General features: G+C 34.6%; 4 protein-coding genes across 10 annotated transcripts; 2 read left to right on the forward strand and 2 right to left on the reverse strand.

Moving 5' to 3' along the window:
• Positions 1 to 1,304: 1,304 nt before the first annotated feature.
• On the reverse strand, positions 1,305 to 4,106 carry Mrpl14 (mitochondrial ribosomal protein L14). Of its 2 annotated transcripts, none has more exons than XM_077410995.1 (3): positions 3,981 to 4,106; positions 1,711 to 1,934; positions 1,305 to 1,614 (listed from the first exon to the last, which is right to left on the reverse strand). In XM_077410995.1, the coding sequence occupies exons 1-3, from the start codon at positions 4,073 to 4,075 to the stop codon at positions 1,361 to 1,363; spliced, it is 573 nt and encodes a 190-aa protein (XP_077267121.1). In that variant the 5' UTR covers positions 4,076 to 4,106; the 3' UTR covers positions 1,305 to 1,360. The 2 variants fall into 2 exon arrangements, with proteins under 2 accessions (XP_077267121.1, XP_077267131.1); XM_077411005.1 differs by lacking the exon at positions 3,981 to 4,106 and adding an exon at positions 2,076 to 2,214.
• On the forward strand, positions 2,277 to 3,558 carry Mrps28 (mitochondrial ribosomal protein S28). The gene is made up of 3 exons (XM_077410942.1): positions 2,277 to 2,597; positions 2,685 to 2,806; positions 3,047 to 3,558. Exons 1-3 carry the CDS (start codon positions 2,277 to 2,279, stop codon positions 3,237 to 3,239), a joined length of 636 nt encoding a protein of 211 aa, XP_077267068.1. The 3' UTR covers positions 3,240 to 3,558.
• A 1-nt stretch (position 4,107) lies between the features above and the next one.
• On the forward strand, positions 4,108 to 16,988 carry LOC143899982 (lipopolysaccharide-induced tumor necrosis factor-alpha factor homolog). 5 transcript variants are annotated; one of them, XR_013257657.1, is made up of 8 exons: positions 4,118 to 4,247; positions 5,336 to 5,415; positions 7,429 to 7,603; positions 8,093 to 8,360; positions 8,655 to 8,885; positions 14,377 to 15,250; positions 15,983 to 16,192; positions 16,756 to 16,988. XR_013257657.1 is itself a non-coding variant. In XM_077410860.1 (4 exons), the coding sequence occupies exons 1-4, from the start codon at positions 4,336 to 4,338 to the stop codon at positions 8,755 to 8,757; spliced, it is 690 nt and encodes a 229-aa protein (XP_077266986.1). In that variant the 5' UTR covers positions 4,254 to 4,335; the 3' UTR covers positions 8,758 to 13,035. The 5 variants fall into 5 exon arrangements, 1 of the variants encoding a protein (XP_077266986.1); XR_013257658.1 differs by lacking the exon at positions 4,118 to 4,247 and adding an exon at positions 4,384 to 4,479; XR_013257653.1 differs by lacking the exon at positions 5,336 to 5,415 and having other exon boundaries at positions 4,108 to 4,247.
• On the reverse strand, positions 13,108 to 16,945 carry Nachralpha2 (nicotinic acetylcholine receptor alpha2). 2 transcript variants are annotated; one of them, XM_077410423.1, is made up of 7 exons: positions 16,766 to 16,945; positions 16,581 to 16,625; positions 16,370 to 16,479; positions 16,000 to 16,180; positions 14,797 to 15,487; positions 14,395 to 14,603; positions 13,108 to 14,103 (listed from the first exon to the last, which is right to left on the reverse strand). In XM_077410423.1, exons 1-7 carry the CDS (start codon positions 16,943 to 16,945, stop codon positions 13,891 to 13,893), a joined length of 1,629 nt encoding a protein of 542 aa, XP_077266549.1. In that variant the 3' UTR covers positions 13,108 to 13,890. The 2 variants fall into 2 exon arrangements, with proteins under 2 accessions (XP_077266549.1, XP_077266559.1); XM_077410433.1 differs by lacking the exon at positions 13,108 to 14,103 and adding an exon at positions 14,671 to 14,698 and having other exon boundaries at positions 14,472 to 14,603.
• Positions 16,989 to 17,048: the final 60 nt, after the last annotated feature.

Raw genomic sequence — 17,048 nt, forward strand, 5'->3', positions numbered from 1 at the left:
ATCTGTTAATGTAATTAGATTAGACTGTATATTATATACACTATAAGTATATATACTATTTATATTCTTAGAGTAGGTTATTAGAGTATTTATATTATTAAAGTAAGTTATTAGAGAAAGATCCTACCAAACACTAACTAATAAGTAACAGTAACGTATTATGATATTACAATTTCCTTCTCAACCATGTATAATTTTTAAATGCGTGCATGCGTCATCTCTGACACCGCATATGACATGTCGTGCCATGGGAAATTATAATACTGATGTCATCCTGTTAATTTTGTCGGGATGTTATGGATGAATATTTGCCCGATATCCTTGCAACATTTAAACTCCCGAAAGAGTCATATACATATATTTTACAACTTAGTTCTGGCAGACTAGAGATACTCATCTAGTTTATCGATTATTTATTTAGCGATATATTTCGAAGATTTATAGACACAATGTGCCGTCGAACTCTTCGAAAGTTTTATATGTATTTGCACTTTAGTCTATTGAATTTGACTTATATAAATGATGATAGTCAATTCAAATTCTTAACGTGCATATGATTGATTTAATATTGTATGTATGACTGTGTATGTGAGTGAGCGATATGGAGCGTATGAGTGACTGAGAAAGTGAGAGGGTGTATGAGTGAGCGAAGGAGTGTACGACATGACTGATTGTGAGTGAGAAAATGAGTGAAATGAATCATGTACGTACTAATGAAATTAGAAATGGGATGGTAAAGATGCTTCCCTGACCATCAGTATCAGACCACCGAAGTACTAATCAATGCCCTATTCTTATATATAAGAATCATATCGAAAACAACTGCTATCGAGAACTAGAGAGGCACATTTGCTACTATAAATTTCATTTTTTTCGAGATGGGGCTTATAATAGTAAAAAGCGCAACTAAATAATAAATTCTAATTAACATTGAAAAATTAAGTTGTGCAATTATTTGCAAAATTTTTGACAAAAAAATATAAATCCTAATATAAATATAACTTTTATAATTAACTTAAATAATCGCTGAAATACAACATGACAGGCACCGAGCGGTCAATAACTGTACTAAAATGCGTGACACTTGGACTCTGTACATCGCGCACACACAAAATCTCAAAGAACACATATATACATATGTAAAATTGGGGCTCGAGAATTGTAATATTATTATTTAACATTAATTATATAATGAAATTGTAAAAATTTAGATACGTAAGGGCGATACGTTGCGCTTCTGTGTTACAAGTTAATATATATTATGATTTGTAGAAGGAATTTTACACTCAATTACAATGTTAACATTTGGCTAAAACATGGATATATTTGATGCATTTCTATATTACAATAGTAAGTAAGACTATACGAATCTGGATGCAATTGCTATTAGCTTAGTGTAATCTGCGCCTTTGGTGTGGGTCTCCTCCTTCATTTTCGTTCGGAGTATATGTGGAATGGGTACCTGTATTCTTGTACCTAGAGGTGTCCCATTGTCGTCTATGAGCACCAGGTTGTTGCTGTCAAACTTGGGAACTTTCGGCGCCTGTTTCTGCTTCAATCCAACCAGTATGCCCTTTTTCTTTTCGCCTCTAATCGCGACTAAAATTCTGTCTCCTGAATAATTTGTACAGCAACGTTTCAAACGAATTTATAAAATGGATCTATAAAAAGGGAAATATTTTCCACATAATCATTAATTTTTTGTCTCACCAATAAAACCAATCCCGTGTTTATTGTAGACGTGTATGCATCGCGGTGGTTTACCCTCCATCATAGCTAGCTTTCCTATCTCGCTGTTGTCCACCACTCTCAATCGGGTTAATTTAATTATGTGGTTCACAGGGGTTGATGTAGAAATGTTCCTGGTTATAATATTTAACACTGCTGAAGGCGACAACATTATCGCGCTTCGGTCTTTCTTTAGAATATATAATCTGGAACATCAAACAACATAGAATTCAAATTATTCAACATTGCAACGTAACCTTTCTCATTATTGGAAAGGAGATTAACAACGTTGCAAATAATAATTTAAACGAATCATTTTTTCTCCAGATATTTTTAATAGCATTTACCGTTGAGCAAAAATTCTCCCCAATTCTAATTCAATCCTAAATTAATTGAAGTTAATTCTTCGATCACGACGACTCCTCCGAAATAGCAGCAGAAGCGCATGTTTTTACATAACCTCGATCTCGATAATGTCGCTATAACCTAAAAGTCACCGACGGTGACGAGCGAGCGGGACGACACTAAACGGGAATTTTGTTGTCATCATGAACAAGATACACCGTCTCGAGAAAGCGTTGATGCATTTGCGATCTCTCGTTGTCCCGAGAGTGAATTCCTCGTCCACGAGATGTTTCAGCACGAATAAAGATTCGGAAGGACAAGGTAACGATTCGCATCCGTCCGTGGAGCCCGGCGCCGAGAAGGAGGCTGTAACACGGACGAAAGAGGACGCAGAAGCATCGACGTCCGAGGTGAAGCTGAGCGGCTTTGCGCAAAGTTACGAAAAGTTCTCGCACATTGACGATAAAAAGCCAGAAACGCCGCAGACGTTCGCTTCCTTGATTCGCAACTCCAAGCTGGTCGACGTAAATATCTATCTATCTCACAGTGCGTACAGCTATCGGGGCCATTTGTCGACTACTCTTTGTTAAATACACGATTTTACTTTCCAGCTGGGGGACCCCGAAGGGAAGGTTGTAACTGGTGAGATATTTCACGTGGTCGGCAATGACTTGTACATCGATTTCGGATGGAAGTTTCACTGCGTTTGTCAGAAACCTATCAAGAATGGACAGTACGTGTGCCCCTAAATCCGTTCCTTTTCAAACTACAGGCCCGTTTATTTTAGCTGAACTTCTTGCACGGTTCATCTTTCCTCTTTTTCTTTTCGCGTCGAAGAGAAAAAGAGAAAAGACGAACCGTGCGAGAAGTTCAGCCAAAATAAACAAGCCTAACATCTTGTTCGATGATATTTATTGTATTTCAAAGGCTAATGCTCTATCTTTAATATTATTCATTTTGTTCCTCATTTTAGATACTATGTGAGAGGATCAAAGGTTCGGTTAAGAGTAAAAGACTTGGAGCTTTCCTCCAAGTTCTTAGGCGCCGCTACGGATATAACTCTTCTCGAAGCCGATTGCACTTTGATCGGCTTAATATCGTCACCGTTGCAAACAACGGAACAAAAAGCAAGGACGACCAGAAGGCCGAGAATACGGGACCTTTAACAATGTTAATTTTCCCAGACAGCACACAATATCCTATGGATGTCCATATTACATATGTCCAGAATGCCTATGGACGTTGTATGAATATTTATAGGATATTGGTGCTATCGGGGTTGTAATATCTATGTTAAATAAACTGTAGGTACGATATGTACGCATATATATTATATACAATATGCATATCGCATATGCATATAAATGATCAACATCTCCTTCAAAACCACGCGAAACAATGTAAGTTGTACGTCATCATCGTTCGCAATCCGAATTCCTAATTTCTCGAGAACGGGATTGTTGCTCTAAAAACAAGCCACATAACTCGTATCCAGAGATACATATGCATATCCTGCTATATTTTTTGTTATACTTTCTGTCAAGTTAATTAAGGCAGTTATACCGAATAACAAAAAATAATATATATCTTCTTCTCATATAAGACTTACATAAAATTAATATATATTATATGTTAAAGCAATATATATATATAATTTATACTATTATCATGTACGTACATATGTATTATTTTTATTGATTTCGCATGAAAGACTTTTTGCATTTTCGACAAATTCAAACGTGGCGGGCATCAATACTATTAGTCGGTATTATCAGTTGCGATTGGTAAACGCGTGCCCCCACGTGACGTTACCGAAGCGTGGCAAGCTTTAAAGTCTCGCGAGTGCTCGCGAGAGGTCAGTCTCGCTCGATCGTCGTCTCGATACTCTCGATACTCGATATACCTACTCCCTGCGGATTTTCCTTCCCGTACTCCGCCGCAGGCCGCAGTCCGGCGCGTTTTCCTTTCGCTCTCGTTCTCTCCGCCTGCACGCGAGGGACATACGCGCGAGTGGCTCAAGTGACAGTGACAGTTTTCCGTGACGTGTGACGTGCGACTTGTGCCCCGACGCCGTTTTTTTAACGGCACGACCGAGAGCCGAGGGACCGATAACCTAATTCGCCCGACGATTACGTGGACGGTTGCTTAATTCGCCCGTAGGACGTGGGACGTGGGTGAGTACCGTGGCGGCTGCGAGCGCGACGAAGCGTCTCCTCCCGTCTTCATTCCCCTTTTTTGCGCGTCGCTCACCTTGTCCGCGCGATGCTCAAATCATCTTCGATCGGGACACGCGCGAAGTTAATTGGAGTTAATCGCGTGCGTCAATCGTGTCGGGGAGACGGGACGGGGAATCCTATTTCGCACGGGGCTTTGACGGACTCGCGACGTATTGTCTGCGCCGAGCGTGTATGTAAATTATTTACGAACGATCTATCTGTATGCTCGTAATCGAGATTTTATCCGACACAGCGAGTCACAAAGGTTACTTAATTCCTGTCCGCGATCATAAAATTTAATTTTATTGCGTACAATTTGTTACATAAACATGTGTTTTTTGTCGTTGTCAGCGATTTGGTTGAATTTTATGAGAAGGAGAATTTGAAATTCGAAAAAGCTTGTTATTTGAAATTCAGATGACGCACGTTAAAAAGTCTGATGACTGGTAATGGGCCAGATAACCGTTAATAAATTATAAGTTAAACTTATCATTTAATTTTGTTTTTTTTTCTTCATAAAATTCTACAAAGCCATTGATATGCGTGTACTTTTTACTGTCACAAAATTTCCTTTTAAATAATTTTTTGCAAAAATTTTGCGATAGGTACATTATATATTTAGGGTATATTTTATAGATACCTATATAATATTCCATATGTAACATAGATGATAACATAAATTTATATTTATCAATTATAAATAATATTTATAATTATTTATAAAAATGTATCATTTTTATTTGTCTATATATATAAACAAATGTAGAATAGATTAGCATATACTTTTATTAAATTTTCTTCTACAATAATAATTTAAGAAATGTATGTAAAATACTCAAAATGTAATACAGATATCTCATAATTTTCACGAAGAATTATTTAAAGGAAAATTTTATATTGAAAGAATATAGCGTTAAAAATTTTGTAGAATTTTCTGATTATCTTATTTCAACTTTAGAACAAGCAATTTGAGAGTATTCACTTTTATTATATCCGTATTGCACATACTTAGTTTATTGTTTCTTTCTTATCCGATCGGAAACAAGCGTGCGCGATCGTGGATGCTCCGGGAAAATCACGACGCGGAAACATTTCAGCGAAAGGGAATCTATCTGCAACGGGTTCCGTAAGTATATAATAAGCTCGTGTTTCGCCTCGTTGTATTCGCTATCAATTAAAAACGCATTACGATTTTATGGAGGCTCCTTTTAAAATCTGACTCACAATCGGTGTTCGTTAATGAAGTACGTAGTTTTCCATTTCCTAGCGGAAGCATTAAATTACGCGGAAACGGCGGAGATATTGAAACAATAATCCATTTTTCGCTTGGCAACGATATGATGTTTGAGAAAGAGAAATTATCTTTTTGTAAATGGTTTTCCGTTAAAATAATATACGCAGAAATATGGGAGCCTGCATTTAAATTTTTTGATGGATATTATTTAATTTAATAATACGTATTGTATATTATACATTATATGAAATTATCGATTTTAATTACTAAAATATCTACTTTGCTCGATAGTTCAATTTCTTCTAAAGTCGAAAAAAATTTACGGATGAAACGGTGGGAAGTCTCTCTCTGGAGATACTCTTTATGTAGCTTATTGTCGATTGCTTATCGCATCACGTTAATGCAGATTATGTTTCAGGCGCAGCAGCATAAATGAATTCGCGCTTGTCAAACGGATCGGCTTTAGAACTAAGATAATCGTAATCTCTCTGTCCAAGGTATTACGAGGCACGAGCGCGTGCACTCGGGATCCTAGGCTTTCTACGTACGGCTCCGCTGGCAAATATATATCGTGCCTCTGTTACTTAACATCCGTCCAACTTTCTATTCGCGCGCCAGCGCATAAATGTGTGCTCGTTCGTTATTTACATTTAAATATTATATTGCGAGTCTCGTTACGTGCCGCGATGATCTTTTTATCTTGACACCCTGCAATTTTCCATGTTTCCCAGACCTTTTATTCGTTTTGCGTTACGTAGACAGAGTCTCTTGACGTAATACCACTGAATCCTGAAATCAAAGCATATATTAAGTCTTCTGTATTTATATCTGCAGATAATTGTGTGTCGCACTTTCTTCTTGTAAAAAAATGCGGAACCTCCTGTTTCCTGAACATCTTAATTGTCAGTAATTATTATCTTTGAGCAAAGAAATTTTTTAAAGCGCAATTTTTATTTCATGTTAAATAACGAGACTCGCTGACGTTTAGATTTTATGTTTAGAAATGAAATAATAAAACCGTTATTTTCTCAATATTTGAAGATATTTAATCCATCGCGAGTATTGCGCTAAAAGATTTGACTTTGATAATAAAGCTAATAATAAAGATAATAATAACGTAGTTGCAGTAGTTATGAGCCTTAATTTATGCGATGGATTGACCTTGTTATATTGTTGTGTTACTTGCATAAACGTGTGTATATAAAGTCGATGAAATACCGCGAAATATGCATTTCCTTATGTATGGTATAAATCTTCCGAGAAACTCGTTTAAACGCATCAACGTTAACATGTCAAGTTATACATATATGCGTGGAAAAAAAGTATTATGATCATATGCGCTACTGAAGAAATTATGGGCGACCACGATACTTGACAATTCCATTCGGTTTTTTGCGGATGAAGTCATACTAAATTTGCGCAGCTTCGTGGCATGCTTGCGTGGCATTTTATTGCAAACATAAAGACGTTTAGCAAGAGACAAAGTATGCTATTTAATATTATCCTCGCGTATCTTTTCGCGACGCATGTAGAAACTAAAGAAAGAATGGATTGGTTCGATTTCTCCATTTATTACAATTGTACGAAAACGAATCGTGAAATTATAAAACTGTTTATTCAATATCTAGCTACACCGTGTGTGTGTGTGTTAATTTTTATATCGCGTAAAATTTCAATTGCGCGATGATACATGTTTACCTGGTAATAAATGGAAAGACAGATTGCTATTTATATTTATATAAATTTCATAAATTACAACGGCAAAGAGAACCAAATTATAAACTGATGAAAAATTTCAAATTACTTTTAATTTTATGAAGAAAAATAATTTATATAGCTTTGGTATTTTAATGTATATTAGCATTTTGATGTAATATGTTAATTGAAATTTTGTCACTTTTTTAGGAAAAAATGGAGAAGAACGTGGGTTTTGCTGCGGCCCAACCTTCGGCTCCTCTACCGTTGGCTCCGCCGTCTTATGAGGAAGCCATAGCTAACGCAGGAGGAGCATCTACGCACCCTCCAGTTGTCCCCACACCGTATCCCCTGGGAAGTGCGCCAGTGCAAATGCCCATGCCATGTAATGTCTTGACGCACAAAGCGGATTTGATAAAGCTTTTCGATAATGTAAAATTAAATTGAAACGTAAAACTCACACATTCCAAAACTTGTACATACACGGAAAAAAATGATGTATTAATAAGCATGATTTTTTGTATCAATAGCATCAGTGATTGATGCAACGTCAATTTTAATGAACAAAAAACATCAGATAATTGTTTTAATAATTTAAATATTTGGTCCAATTGAATTAACTATTTATGCTTGTGGCAGCTCGTGACGTTGACGTTTAATTGAAGCAACTTTATTTTTTTTCGTGTAGTAAAATAAGAAAATGTCTCTTATCTGCAAAGAGAATCAGTTGCTCGTACATATTTTTTACTTATTTCTTTTATATATAAGTTGCTGATTTCAATTCTTTTTTTCCAACGATAAAAGAAAAGCAATATGTGTGTGTGTGTGTATATATATAGGATAGAGTAAATCTTATATATAAGTCTTATTTTAGACCATCAGCCACCAAATCAAACGACGATACCTACGCCGTCAGTTTATCCCGGTTCGAGCCACTCAACGTCGCAACCGCGTTTCAATCCCGAGTTAAATTCCGTGCCGCAGACGGAAGTACGGGTCATGCAACACCATACAGTGTATGCCATAGGACCGAATGCAGTGAAAATGACCTGTCCGACGTGTCGCGCCGATATTAAAACTACCACGATATCGGATCATCAGCCGAGTGCTCACATTTGCTGCATCGTACTCTGCTTACTTGGGTGAGTGATAAAACTTGTTTTGCACACACTTGGAATTCGCGGATATTATATCGGTCATATCCCCAATGAAGTTTTTTATTCCTGCGATTATGTGTATGTATTCATTTTTCTTTTTATTTGTTTAGAAATATATATAGATTGCAGGGTAATATATATATACTTTGCAAGGTAACGTTATTTGTTATGTAAATCGAATATGATATAAGAGATAACTTTAGTTGTCGCCAATTTTCTTATAATAGCTTTGATTTTCTTATAAATAGCTTAGATAGATTTCGGATTCTTTTATTTCAGATGCTGCCTCTGCTCATGCCTGCCATATTGCATGAACGCTTTCATGAGCGTTCATCACTTCTGTCCAAACTGCAAAAATTACATCGGCACGTGGAAAGGTTGATTTTACAATTGCGCACTCGTAGGTTTCAACCCTCCCGCGTATCGAGACGCTCTACAATTCTATTAAGACCTCGATATTCTTCGTTTATTACACATTAAAGACTACAGAAAAGAAGGATTATCGAAAACGTAAGTTACAAATTATATGCTTGAATCTTCAAACTTAAAAAGGTCATTGCGTTACAATACGCAAATGATTTATCAATCAAGTCCTGGTTGATCTAATGTGTCGTATGAATTATAGATATAGACGAGTGAACATTGATATCACAAATATCATAGACTTTTATATAATATAATGTACTAGATTGTTGGTGTACGTGAGATACTTATGCAATTGTAAAGCAAGAAGTGATACAAAGTGTGATTATAAGGAAATAGTTATAGATGTACTTCGCAAAAGACAGATATTCTGATTTATATGCGAAAAAATTAGTATTTTTTTTTTATTTAAAAAAGTTTTTGTGAACAAATTTGTGAAAAAGAAATTTTGATTAATTTTTTTGCATATACATGTGATCACTTTTTGCTTTTCTAAAATATGATGAAATCCTCATTATCTTTTCGTTTAATCTTTTTTTCATAAGAGGACTTTACAGAATATTTAGTAAATAATTTTTTAGTTATATATAAAATTAATATTTTCCAATATTTAAATATTAAATTTGTGTAGTTTTTTGTCGAAATTATTTACATTTTTTATTTTGAATATCATCATTAACGGTCTAGTATATTATATAGAAGTCTTATTGCAATTCTTAGAATTTTAATGTAAAACAAAAATTATATATATGCGATTTTGTCGCTGGAAAGTTGGACACGAGAATTCTTTTGGACACTTTCACTGCTTTGCGTTAAATACAGAAATATTCAAATCGATTTTCTTTATGTCTCGAGAATATTTTTTAAGTAGCCATTTTACGTAGTAGTAATTTTACATACACTTCATACATACAAGTGAGTTCAATTATATTACTTCTTATGATGTTCATGATTATAAACGAAGTGGAGAACAGGAAATAACGTGAAAGCTGCATTGTCTCGTGTCCAGGGTAATACTCTCGTGTTGTTTTATTTTTGTATTGCCAACTTTGCGAAGAATAGTATTTACGAAGAGTATATATAATCTTATTTTCTCTTTGTGAAACTTGATATGCGGGTGCACAAGCATGTATATCTAAGCGTGCCTCCGCGGATTTAACTGAATAGATATTATATAAGCGTATCATAAAGAAGAGCGTATATTTTTGCGTACAATGAAAGAGGATTTGCAAACATCTAGCGTAATAAGAATGTATAAGTTAATTTCAATTTTATTAAGAAATTATTTATATTTAAGCATACAATATCATCGAGATAAAACTGATAAGCACTAGGGCAGCAGAAGAGAGATTTCACGAAAGGAAGTTCCGTGTCTTGCGGCATTATAATCCGTTGTATTCCGTTCTCTCTTTACTCCAAGTTAGATTGAGAAGTATAGTCTTGGATAATCTAATATTTCTCGGTGCCGGACCGAACTTTCTCTGGCTTATGTTATTTAAGTTTTAGTAACTATTCCATCATGTTGTATCAAAAGATCCACGAGTTCTCAAACTTTTCCATTCTTACGTTCTCTTATGATACTTCGGAAATCCTAGCAGTCTTCCATGCTTTACTGAAAAACCATCCTTCAACCTTTACTACCTGCCTTTAAAAGGATTAATGTATGATTCGGATTTCTCATATTGATTATTGACAGACTTTTTCATACTTCCTTAAAAACTTTTTTATGTTCTTCCATCTATATATACTCTCTCGTTAACAAAAAGCATCTTCTTGTTTGAGATAGCTTATAAAATCAACGAGCAAAAACGAAATGTATTCCTCTCTCTTATCTTTCTTTTTCTCTATTTGCTTCATTTATCGATTATAGTTACATTTAAGAATAGTTATCGGTTCTACGAAATCGCAAGTTATATATGTTTTAATAGTTATTTTTTACATACTCTAACTGTAAGGATAATATATTCTTGATAATTTTTTCTGTCTGAAGACATTATGAAGATATAATAAGTCTATGATTTTGTTATTTAAAATTTGGTTTTAATAATAATATGTTTATATTTATATTAAGACTGCAGATAGATTTGTGCTGGAAACAAATTTATAATGTCTTATTAAAGTCTTATTAAAACGTCAGGGACTGTGAAGAAAGCATTTGTCGATTACAAATTTCGTATTTCGACATCCATGATAAGTCGGATAAGTAAAACAGATTGACCTATGCATTATTCTTATTTTACGCATGACATAATTCTGTTCACATATCAATCCAGATAGCCGAATAAACAACATTCCAGAACGAGCAAGTTTGATGAGGAGCTCAAAAAATATATAGCGGTATTTCTCATTCGCTTGAATTTCTCATTTTATATATTTTTCGTTTTTTATTTCTCTAAAGTTTTATAGCTATAGAAAGAGAAATTTGTTTTTCAAGTAGTATTAAATTAGTATTACAGTCTAGTATTATATTAAGATAATATTCTTCCTAAACAATGAGAGTTTTTTTTATCACATACATGCTAATATATTTTTTAAAAATTATTTTTGAGCGATAACATTTCACAAATATTATAAAATGAGCAATGCTTTGTTAATTGAGGAACACTGCTTTGTGTGTGTAGAAATTCACGAACTAAAAAATAGATGTATAACTTAAATAGCACTTTTTATATCATTTCTCCGTTGTCTTCATAATAATAATTGTTGATAAGTTTATACTTAGTTAATTATCAATTAACAACCAATGACAGCAGCTATTAATTAAACTACAGGCGATTAACCTTACATTTGGATACACCACTATTTAGCCGACCATTTTTTGAAGTTTAAGATTTATTCACCAAATAATGTTTCATTTTCATTTCACGCAGTTCAGAGAAACAGGATCCTATAATTTTACATAAATTATGTATCATATAATAGCGTTGGGAAAAGATTTTATACAATGCAATTTTTTACATAGCATTATATTTTTCCTTCTATTTTTAGGATGTATTTTAATCTTACTAAATTATTTGTGTGGTTTTAAATGATAGCTCACGTACATTTTATTATTTTTTGCGATGACGCTGCATTTGTTAAAAATATATTTTCTATGGTGCCAGAGGATGTGAGAGCAGTAAAATACAGTATAAATACATTAAAAGTAAGGTAATTATTAACCATTATTCTTGATATCCTTGGTTATTCAGTGTTTTATAATTTTTTACATTTGAAAAAACTTTTTATTTTGAAGAAATGTAGTACTGGAAAATAACTTAAAACTTGCAACAAATGTTTGGCAACGTAAAAAGTGAAAAAATTTGAAACTTTGTAGAGAAAAGTAAGTTAGATAGAATAATAATAACAACAAAGCATTTTTTTTTTTTTTTTTTTTGAGGAAGTAATTGACATGTTCTTAAATCCTTTTACTGTAGATCTTGACTTGCATAATCAAGATTTTCATCCTTCTCCTCTCTTTCTATAAATTCTGTTTTTGTTTTTACATTTATTATATCAATTAATATTTTTACATTTTTAATTTTGCGTAGAACAACACAGGGAGCCTTGCTATTTCAAATGTACCCATTTTCTAATTTCTTTGTATACAATTATGATCTTCCTTAACTAGCTCTTGTTCCTGTAACTTCTCTTTAATTCATTTGTTGATGAACTTTATTATAATATTCCTATAAAGTTCCAAATTTTGAAATTTTTTTTATTGCTGAACATTTCTTGCAGTTGTAGTGCACTTCTAATATAAATCTAGAAGTTAAACGTTCTTACAAGTCAATATGTTCTGGTTATTTAATTATATATAATTAAACAAATAATTTAAATAGAAAATTAAATAATTAGAACTAGGAGCGTTTAATTTTCAAAGATTTATATTGAACTTTTGTTAAATTATTAGAACACCAATTAAATCATGATTTTTGTCAATTTGTTGTTTTAATTAAATAATGATTTTTATTAATTTAATAATTTTGACTTTTCATGTGTTCTTTAGTATTAATTAGCGTGTAACAAACTTCTGCGTTTGTTATCGCCTGAAATCTTTCACTGTTCTGATAATTCCTTCACTTACCTCATAAACGAGTATATCATTTTATATTCAAGCACTAAGGTACTAAACTAGTCTGCGTAGAAATGTATTTTGTCCTATATACTTTCCGTTTGTTTCACACGTATTTACGTAAATATTGTATCATACAACTTTTGTATAATATATGAAATAATAAAATATATATTCAGTTAAGCGCGTTCGTATTTCCCTAATTGAGGTAGGTATGTCGCATGCGCGTAATGTAATGTAAGAAAGAGAATTAACTTTTGATTTTTTAATTTTTATTTTTGCTTTTTTAATACGTACATCAGTATATCGAACAAACTCGAGTATATATATGTTCTCGTAATGAAAAAAGTTCTGTTAATAATTTATCGAAAAACTAAGCTACGTATATGAATTGATTGCTCTTCGGGAAGATATTAATTGGAGCATGAAACTTGTCCTATATATAGTTAGATTTTGGTGTGCGGATAAGATACCACCGTTATATAATCGTCTGTGTAACCAACGTTACCAAAAGTTTTATAAATGATACCTATCGCGAGTCGTCTTCTGCTGTAACATTGCGAACATCAATAGACGTTATCAAAGAACGAGTCGCGCACTATTTGCGCGTATAATAGTAGATACAAATACAATTTGTTTCGGGAATATAATCGTGTTGTAATCGTCGCTCACCAGGCAAGCCAGCGAATTGTCTGTTTCAGAATTAAATCACGTTTATATCATTAGGCCAGTTCCTAGAACCGAATAGACTAGCATGGTATAACTATTATATTTCATATATATATTTCATATATATATATGCCTTAAAATCGAGATTCGTAATTTATCTAGATAATAATTTGAATGTTTGAGTACGAATCGTAATGTATATAATGAACGATCGCGAGCTGCATTTCGCGTTTGGAGAATGTTTCTTCGGTTCCACGGCACGGCCATGACCTATCACAACTTTGCTGTATTCGGAAAGACAGTTCGCCGCTTCCTTTCGCACGTTGATAATACGTTAGAAACACATCGCGCGTGTCTTAATGAATACGCCTACAATACGATAGTCTTCAGCAGCTCCTGGCCCTGCGGCAGGAATTGCTGTTGAGCAACAGAAGAATATTCCATATCGATCGGCTTCGTGTTGTCGTAGAGCGCCGGTGCTTCGCATAGAATCATGAAGGTTCCGGCTATCGAAGCTATCGTGAACATCCACAGGAAGAGGCGATCGAGGACCATCGCGACGAAACCCCAATCTTGATCCTCCTGCAATGACATAATGGAGAACATAGTGATCAATATATAGGACGATATATTCGAACGAGTACACGGGAATATGTATCTATTGCAGAGAGCATGAATGATTTTGAACGAATTTTTCCTCTATTAAAATTGATTCTTTTAGTTTTTCATATACACCTCGATTTTATCCGTAATATTTTCGTATTTTTAAAAGTAACAGAATGTATACTTTCTTTCAGATGTTTGCATTATAATTATACTCTTTAGTTCTACTTTTTTGTTTATTTGTGTTACCAGATTTCTGAAAGTGCTTACCGCATTGAATTCGTCCTGGCGTTGTATGTGGTGCTGGATGAACATGACATTGTGCAAAGCCTTTTCCAGCTCGAAGGGATATTTCTTCCTTGGCGTTACATCGCTCAATGACTCGTCAAGACCGGACATGACCGCTGGAAGTCCATTGTATGCTAAACTGCCGACTAGGAATCGATTATGGGCAGTTGTCGTATGTAAACCGTTGCAACCTGAAATAGCGATAACTATATATAATCATTTCTTTACAATATACAATGTAGGAAAGTATATAAACACCTTATTGCGTCTGGTTGGTATTTTTCTTCTAATATGCGAGTAATTTTGATTAATACATTAAAAGGTATAAAATGCACAATATATGTAAAACAAAGGATCTATTACAGCAATTTGAAAAGATCGTACCATCGATTCGTTGATGACGGGCAGAATCCGGCGAAGATATTATCGATGATTGCGCCGCAGCTGCGATAGCAGCATTGAACTTGCTTTTCTTTCCCGATTTTCCTCTTCCGTGTATCTTGTGCGCGGCAAGATCGTTGAGAAGATCGTCGGGCACCCTCATCAGAAGCAGTTTCGGCAATTTTCTGATGAAGATCCTTCTTACCCAAGGTGGCATCTTATGGGTGCTCGGTTTGCGGTAGTGCACGTTGAGAATAACGATCGTTATCACGACCGAAAATCCGACTAGGATCATCGTGAAGAGTAGATACTTGCCGAGTAATGGTAGCGCCAGCGACGTGGATGGTATAATCTCGGATATCAGTAGGAAGAACATGGTCTGGGATAGCAAGATATTGATGCAGAGCGCGATCTTCTCTCCGGAATCGGCCGGCAAGTAGAAGGCCAGGACCGATAGGTAAGAGATGCTGACGCACGGCACTATAAGATTCACCGTGTAGAACAGTGTTTTCCGACGCAAAGTTATGTTGAAGAAAATATCGGGATACGGCTCGAGGCAACACGGGTAGTACTTTTTGTGACGTTCCGCCGGAACACCCAATATATCCCATTCCACACTTGGGTAATATTCTCGCAGGTCGATACCTACTTCGACCTTGTCGCCCACGTTTTGATTAATATGCTTTAAGTCGATCTGAGGAAGATATTTTTAAATGAGTGACGCACTAGAGATTCATTTTTTACATGAATAGAAAAAAATTTACGAAGGACTGTCGACCTTAAAGTTAAAATAATGTAGAGTTAATAAAAGGCACTGAGAGTACAACGTGGTTATTGGTGCGTGAGTTATCGGAAAAACAATATTTAATTATTATTGACAATACATACAATTATAAATTCAAACGTGTAATTTTAACTACGCTTTGAGCTATCTTCATTAATCTTTTTATTGATAAGCTTTGTCTTCTAAAATGTTATACATAATTAATGATTGTCGTGTACATGCGTGCACAACGATATTGTTTGTATAATTGTATGTACGTACGTAATCCGTGCGAATCTATGAGTGTATATGATTACAAACTCTCTGTGCAGCTTTTAACTTTCATAATTTCCTTTCTATACATGGTAAAATTAATCAAGGGTCTGATTAACAATTTTGTAATTACCTTGTATTTGTTGTGTCAAGATATTGGATTTACTTACTTGGAACCCATCGTACGTCCACGAGCCGAATTTCATGAAACAGGTCTGCTGATCGAAGGGAAAGTATCTAACGTCTATTTCGCAGGAAGATTTAAAAATTGCCGGAGGAGTCCAAAGCACCCTCCCAGTGTAATGCAGAATGGCCTTAGTCATTGTTGTCACGCCATATTCTCCATCTGCACTGAAAATAAAGGTTCGTTGTTTCGAATTAATGCGTTTATAAATTTTTAATGTGGATATAATTCACAATATTCGCATGAAGAATCAATAAAGCTAGGAATGCAATTTGCAGTACATCACGCTTATATTTTTTTGATCGCGATAATCGTAAAAGAGATAAAGAGATACTAGAGCACGCAGCATCACGTACTTGTTATAAAGTACAATGTCGGGCAGCCATATATGCTCACTGGGCACGTAGAGCTCAGTGACACCTCCGTATTCTAAGGGATCCCACTGGAATTTATGGTCCTGCCATTCCTGAAATTATTAATTCAGCTTCGGTCATGTTGGTCTTTTGACTCGCAACCTCGACACCAATCAAAAGTCACTGGAATTTTCTCATATAACTTAACACTTACGTGCTCTAACCAGACGTTTGTCGTTAGGATTTGATCCTTTAAATTCTGTAAATGACGAACAGGTTTTATTAAAGGTGTACAGAGAGCCCCGTATCAGTTGTACATGTAATTTATGTATATGTTGCATATAAACTTATTAATACAATTTTCGATAACGGCAAAATTATATTTATAGCGCTACGTACGAGATCTATCAACTGTGAGAGACGGAGCCCTAGTTTCACAATAACAGTATCAGTATTGTTGGATACTGGTCGAATCAGCCGATTATAATTTGAGAGCAGATCATCGTAAAGTCTCTTAGCGTCTGGATTGCTGTAGCAGATCCCCACCGAGAGGATCAGGATGATTAAAGAGAACATCATTTTGCCTTGCGATCAAACGTGCGATTAAATAAGGCTCATCAAATGCATCCTGCAAAAAAATATTAAGAAACCGACTTGCGATTATCCGATTTATTTCGTAGAT

Source organism: Temnothorax americanus, unplaced genomic scaffold (assembly GCF_048541705.1).
Source record: "Temnothorax americanus isolate GAGA-0224 unplaced genomic scaffold, ASM4854170v1 Scaffold10, whole genome shotgun sequence".
In the NCBI taxonomy this organism is placed as follows: domain Eukaryota; kingdom Metazoa; phylum Arthropoda; class Insecta; order Hymenoptera; family Formicidae; genus Temnothorax; species Temnothorax americanus.

What these genes read in the sequence shown, in the direction of transcription:
- Mrps28 (XM_077410942.1), top strand. Translation starts at nt 2,277, where the DNA reads ATGAACAAGATACACCGTCTCGAGAAAGCGTTGATGCATTTGCGATCT. An exon ending in GCAACTCCAAGCTGGTCGAC is followed by an intron (nt 2,598 to 2,684) that starts GTAAATATCTAT and finishes TTTACTTTCCAG; the next exon opens with CTGGGGGACCCCGAAGGGAA. An exon ending in AAACCTATCAAGAATGGACA is followed by an intron (nt 2,807 to 3,046) that starts GTACGTGTGCCC and finishes TCCTCATTTTAG; the next exon opens with ATACTATGTGAGAGGATCAA.
- Mrpl14 (XM_077410995.1), bottom strand. Translation starts at nt 4,075, where the DNA reads ATGTCCCTCGCGTGCAGGCGGAGAGAACGAGAGCGAAAGGAAAACGCG. An exon ending in GGAAGGAAAATCCGCAGGGA is followed by an intron (nt 1,935 to 3,980) that starts GTAGGTATATCG and finishes TTGATGTTCCAG; the next exon opens with ATTATATATTCTAAAGAAAG. An exon ending in ACACGGGATTGGTTTTATTG is followed by an intron (nt 1,615 to 1,710) that starts GTGAGACAAAAA and finishes CAAATTATTCAG; the next exon opens with GAGACAGAATTTTAGTCGCG.
- LOC143899982 (XM_077410860.1), top strand. Translation starts at nt 4,336, where the DNA reads ATGCTCAAATCATCTTCGATCGGGACACGCGCGAAGTTAATTGGAGTT. An exon ending in GTATTGTCTGCGCCGAGCGT is followed by an intron (nt 4,480 to 7,428) that starts GTATGTAAATTA and finishes TCACTTTTTTAG; the next exon opens with GAAAAAATGGAGAAGAACGT. An exon ending in AGTGCAAATGCCCATGCCAT is followed by an intron (nt 7,604 to 8,092) that starts GTAATGTCTTGA and finishes GTCTTATTTTAG; the next exon opens with ACCATCAGCCACCAAATCAA.
- Nachralpha2 (XM_077410423.1), bottom strand. Translation starts at nt 16,945, where the DNA reads ATGATGTTCTCTTTAATCATCCTGATCCTCTCGGTGGGGATCTGCTAC. An exon ending in GACATTGTACTTTATAACAA is followed by an intron (nt 16,181 to 16,369) that starts GTACGTGATGCT and finishes CTTTATTTTCAG; the next exon opens with TGCAGATGGAGAATATGGCG. An exon ending in GGACGTACGATGGGTTCCAA is followed by an intron (nt 15,488 to 15,999) that starts GTAAGTAAATCC and finishes TATCTTCCTCAG; the next exon opens with ATCGACTTAAAGCATATTAA.